The sequence below is a fragment of the Urocitellus parryii genome, chromosome 6 (assembly GCF_045843805.1).
Source record: "Urocitellus parryii isolate mUroPar1 chromosome 6, mUroPar1.hap1, whole genome shotgun sequence".
NCBI classification, from domain to species: Eukaryota; Metazoa; Chordata; class Mammalia; order Rodentia; family Sciuridae; genus Urocitellus; species Urocitellus parryii.
Window position 1 is genome coordinate 70,424,540 of NC_135536.1, and position 5,836 is coordinate 70,430,375.

At 44.6% G+C, this 5,836-nt stretch overlaps 1 protein-coding gene across 1 annotated transcript; it reads left to right on the top strand.

Moving 5' to 3' along the window:
• The first annotated feature begins 1,035 nt into the window (after positions 1-1,035).
• Positions 1,036-2,208, top strand: Tmem30b (transmembrane protein 30B). Its single transcript, XM_026385204.2, has one exon. The coding sequence runs from the start codon at positions 1,147-1,149 to the stop codon at positions 2,206-2,208; it is 1,062 nt and encodes a 353-aa protein (XP_026240989.1). The 5' UTR covers positions 1,036-1,146.
• Positions 2,209-5,836: the final 3,628 nt, after the last annotated feature.

The window sequence follows — 5,836 nt, forward strand, 5'->3', positions numbered from 1 at the left end:
TATGTTGTACCAACCTAGACACAAAAGCCAAAATCCCAGGCAAGCCTCAGAGTTAATTGGAGTTCTTATATACCCATAAATCCTTGTAGTTAGTTCCTTCTTAGGCCAAACATTCCAAACGTCCTTGACTGTGGATAGTAGCTAGGTCCCCTAGAACCTTGGATCAGGCCTTTCTCCAGTCAGGCAAATAATCTGAAAAGAAAAAGAAATCACATGTGGTCCTGCTCATTTTTCTCCCTGGTGGTTTTTCCACCAGCTAGAAAGATATTTAAAGGCTGTGAACCTCTCCAGTCTTTTTCAAGGGTCATTTTATTTTTAGAGAACTTTCCACCTTTCCTAGTTACACAGCCAGATTGGGGCATCTGGCCAGAAAATCATTTTCCCTCAAAAAAAAAAAAAAAAAAAAAAAACTAGAATTTGAATGCAGGCGTTGAATGTGAAACAGATTTGCCATAGCTTAATTCCCTGGGCTCTACAATTTGTGGCTGGAAACTGAGTGAAAGGGGGTCGGTAAGTTAACCTACAAAGACATAAGGATCTACAGACACCCCTCCTCCAAATATAAAGGGATTACAACCTGAGATCTTCCACCCTCAGGCACCACGGTGCAATCTTTCAGTGCAACTTTCTGCCCGAGGCTGATGCGCATGTGATTTCCGGAAAACTGGCTCAGGACTTGCAGTCAACCTGAAATGCGGAAGGGAAGGTGATACCTAAGCAAGGTATGAACCACCCAGAAGCAGCCTGAGGCCGCCACTCACCTCCCAGAGAGGAGAAGCAGGCGCCGGGATAAAGCTCGACGGAGAGGAAACGCGAGCCTGGGCCAGCCAGGTGAGGTGAGGAACGCCCGCCCGCTCACCTCGGAAGGGGCGGGGCGCGGTTCCCGGTGGCCCGCTGGGGCGGAGCGGGCCCGGAGCACCTGGGGTGCGGCGGAACTGAGAGGTCTGGTCCTGGAACCTGGAACTCAGTCTCACCTGGGTGAGTCTGACAGAGGCGGGGCCAAAGCCAAAACTCACCTGAGCAGGCGGGAAACCGGATCGGGCAGTAGCCCTCGGGCTAGCCCAGCGCCGAGAGGGAGGAGTCCCGCGGCTGGCCCCTCCAGAGCGACCCTTCTCCGGTCGGTTCGTCGCTCCCTGCGCGGCCGCCATGACCTGGAGCGCCACGGCCCGGGGCGCCCACCAGCCGGACAACACCGCGTTCACGCAGCAGCGCCTCCCCGCCTGGCAGCCGCTGCTGTCCGCCAGCATCACGCTACCGCTCTTCTTTTGCGCAGGCCTGGCCTTCATCGGCCTGGGCCTGGGCCTCTACTACTCTTCCAACGGCATCAAGGAGCTCGAGTACGACTACACGGGCGACCCAGGCACCGGCAACTGCTCTGTGTGCGCTGCCGAAGGCCAGGGCCGCGCGCCGCCGCCTAATTGCTCGTGCGCCTGGTACTTCTCGCTGCCCGAGCTCTTCCCGGGCCCCGTCTACCTCTACTACGAGCTGACCAACTTCTACCAGAACAACCGCCGCTATGGCGTGTCCCGCGACGACGCGCAGCTGAGCGGGCTGCAGAGCGCGTTGCACAACCCGGTCAACGAGTGCGCCCCCTACCAGTTCAGCGCGACCGGCCTGCCCATCGCGCCCTGCGGCGCCATCGCCAACAGCCTCTTCAATGACTCCTTCTCGCTGTGGCACCAGCGCCGGCCAGGCGGGCCCTACGTCGAGGTGCCACTCGATCGCGCCGCCATCGCCTGGTGGACCGACTACCACGTCAAGTTCCACAACCCGCCGCTGGTGAATGGCAGCCTGGCGCTGGCCTTTCGCGGCACGGCGCCCCCGCCCAACTGGCACCGGCCGGTGTACGAGCTCAGCCCTGACCCCAACAACACCGGCTTCATCAACCAGGACTTCGTGGTGTGGATGCGCACCGCGGCGCTGCCCACGTTCCGCAAGCTGTACGCGCGCATCCGCCAGGGCAACTACACCGCAGGGCTGCCCCGGGGCGCCTACCGTGTCAACATCACTTACAACTACCCGGTGCGCATCTTCGGCGGCCACAAGCTCATCATCTTCAGCAATATCTCGTGGATGGGTGGCAAGAATCCTTTCCTGGGTATCGCCTATCTGGTGGTCGGCTCCCTCTGCATCCTCATGGGTTTTGTCATGCTGGTGGTCTACATTCGCTATCAGGACCAGAATGAGGAGGAGGAGGACGACGAGTGAAGCCTCCTTTCAAAAACCTCTCCTGCTTCTTGCCAAAAGTCTTGTGGGCTGCTTTTGGCCCAATCTCAAGCTCATCTCACCTTGCCACCTGTTGTGGATGAGCGGCGCAGACAAAGGAATTAACCCTTTTTTCCCCAGGGGCTGCCAGATTCCTGCTGGGGTGTTTGGGCTGCAGAGTGCAAATACTCCTTCATTATTTACTCAGCTGACAGTTCAGGTTCTTAAATTCTGTAGCATTCCAGAGTGGAAAGAACCTCAGACACTCCTTGTCAACCTCTATCAGACCAAGGGATGAGATCTAGCGGTGTTAAATAAATCATTAAGAGCAGGCAGCCAACAACTGGCTCCTGAGTTGCGTCAGTCCGGAGCTTTTGCCACTACAGTACAGGTGGTTTCTTTTTCTTTCTTTCTTTCTTTTTCTTTTTTTTTTTGGCAAGGGATCGGGGACGGCTGTAAGGTGGGATAGAGAGTGGGGCCCACTTATATCCTGCAGAGGCAAGGAGGGGTAGGGAGAACATACATGTTATAAATGTACGTAGATTAGGAGGCTCCAACCCCAGACATTCCAACACAGTAAGACTAGATTGATCCCCTCCCTTGACGCTGCCTTTTAACAAGATCCTCAGAAGATTCCTCAATTCCCTCTAATATGGGGGTCATCACACTGAACTAGTTGGGCCTAAAGCGGTCACCTGAGTTCAGTTTTTCAGGAAGTAATTTGTTGCCAGGAGCAGTGACACTCAAAATGTTCAAGTTTGGTCTAGCACTCTTGTAAACAGTGGAAGCTCTCGGTTTATGGAATGAATGAACAAAATTACTATCTCTAGAAAATGCTAAATTTATTTTCTCAAATGGAACTTTTGTTTCTAATAATCATGTTTGGATAGAATGTTGAAGAAAAAATCTTATACGTAAACTAGAATCTTAGGATTAATTTGAACCTTTGAGATCATGCTAAAATCATTCTGTTGACTATTGATTAACTAGAATAAACCAATATGTTTAAATTTATTTTAAAAAGTAGCATATTTTTATTTAAAATTTTTATGGCAAAACAACTTAAACTGGCAAAAGTGATATATCATTAAAGGTTTTATTTGCTGAGAGCAAATAGTTATTTGGCATTTATCAGAACTCTCCAGGGCATGCTTGGATGTAATATACAGCTATTCTCCAGCCAGTACTGTTCTGATTCCTTCAAGACAATACAAGATCTTGAAGAATGTATTGTTTTTAGTAGTCAAATATTGAATTGTATTAAATAGTTTACATTGTTTTTATCATACTCTTCTAGTTCTTTGTCAATTACTGATGGATGGACAGCATGCATGTATGTCATTGATATCTGCCTTGGATATTCTGTCCCATTATTTTTATATATATACAAGAAATGCTTCAGTAATTCCAATGTGTTCGCTTCCCACCTTCTGAATGTGACACACTTTGATTGTCAAATCAATTATTGTGATTTTAGGCTGTGAAAATGTGTTCTTCTAGTAATTTTTATTTATTATGAATATTTGAGCAGTTCCCTAACCCAGTCCTCCGCTATGTTGGATAAGAGAATTTACAATTTTTTTCTGCCAGGTAGTTGAGAGAAAACATGTATTTTGCTTTTTAGAATAGTCTATTACTATACAGGTTTAAATTAGAGCACAAAACTTAAGATATTCTGATTAATGTTAATGAGTATAATTCCATGCCCTATTTTCTGGGTTTTTGAAAGAGAATAAAGGTTATGTTTGTCTTTCCTTTGTTATCAAGTTTGCTTATTTCTGTTGAACTATGATCTTAAAGGTACACACAGTACCAACCATTTTCCCCACTTGTTAATATTGGATTTATATTGCAGCAAGAAAATCATCTTTCAGAATAAAGTTCCAAGTGAACTCAATCTTTCATTGTTAAGGTCCTAAAATAGAATTTGACTTATATCAATATCATGTACATAAATTAGATGATTCTCAATGATTATTTGAATTTGATAGATGTGATTTGCATTTTTAAAAAATATTTATTTCTTAGTTATAGTTTAATACAATACCTTTATTTTATTTATTTTTATGTGGTGCTGAGGATTGAACCCAGGGCTTTGTGCGTGCTAAGCAAGCACTCTACTACTGAGCCATGACCACCTCAGATGTGAGTGACATTTTAAAAGTTTTAGTATTAGAAGTTATTAAAGAATGCGATAATAGTCTTGCTTCTACATTTTACTCAAATCATGAAATGCAATTGTTTTTTTATGTATTTGGGACTACAAAGCAGCAGAAACTTTAAGAGTACAACAGTCTAGAGGGTTGGGGCTATTACTCAGTGCTAGAGTACCTGTCTAGCACTCATGAAGCCCTGGGATTCATCCCCAGCACTACAAAATAAGTAAATAAATAATTTTTAGAAATGCAGTTATCTCTGTACTGTGTAGCATTTTGTCTGGTACTTCAGGGCTCTGATTGGGATTGAATTTCCATGTTGCCCAGTAAACATTCCCTAGCTACAGGTATGTTTTCTAAGAACGGGTTAGGAAAGAGTGAACTTCACCATTGGACTGGAGATGAGCTTTGACCTACCTTGTAAAATAAAAGTACAAGTAGAAGAGAGTAAAGTAGTCAGTGAGAAATCCCAAAACAGAATCAAATCAACTAAACAATTTGCAGGCTACACAATTGTTAGAAATCAAAGACAGGCTGGTACAGTGATATACTCCTGTACTTTCAGCAATTTGGGAGACTGAAGCAGGATGATCACAAGTTATAGGCTAGCCTCAGCAACTTACTGAGACCCTGTGTTAAAATAAAAATGTTTTTAAAAGGCCTGAGGATGGAGCTTACTGGTAGAGCACTTCCCTAGCATGTGAGGCCCTGGTTTTAAGCCTCAGTATAAATAAATAAATAAATATCAGCAAATACCACACACACACACACACATACACACACACATATCCATATATGTGTATATATGGACATACACTCACTTTTCAGTTTGCCCTCTTCCGGTCATTGGTGACCTCAATAATCTTGGATAGCTCTAATAACTTCTCAAGAGAGGTTTGTTGATAGAGCTACAATGTCATCAACCAGTTTCACATAAACCCTTGGGAACAAGTCATCAGTTAATATGATAAAAATAAATTCTCTCTTATTTTTATTGGACATTTCTTTGCACCCCAAGTTTATTATATTTTTTCTTTACATAAAAATTTAGTTAATTTTGGATGGTGATTTTTAAAAATTAACTTTATTATTTTCTCTAGGAGACTTCTCTTATTTCCCTTCCAACAAAAACAGGATTGTTTTTAAAGAGTCATTAAAAAGGTATTAGCAAATCTGACTGAAACACATTAAGGTCCCAAAGAGATCTGACATGACAGCAGCACTTTATAAAGAATTTGCAAAATTTCTAACAATTTTATAATTATTGATGCTATGTGTACAGGTGTCCTCCATGATTTTCCTGATAAAAATGTGTATTCAGGAAAAAATATTTCCCTGCTGCTTCGCCACCTTGTGTTAGAAGGGCCATTATTAGTAATCCTCATGTCAATTAGGTCATTGGACCAGGCCAGCATTCCTTTATTTAAAGTACCTGGCCAGGTGCAATGGTGCAGGCCTGTAATCCTAACAGCTCA

Excerpts from the sequence above, each read along its gene's own strand:
- Tmem30b (XM_026385204.2), top strand. The coding sequence starts at position 1,147 with ATGACCTGGAGCGCCACGGCCCGGGGCGCCCACCAGCCGGACAACACC.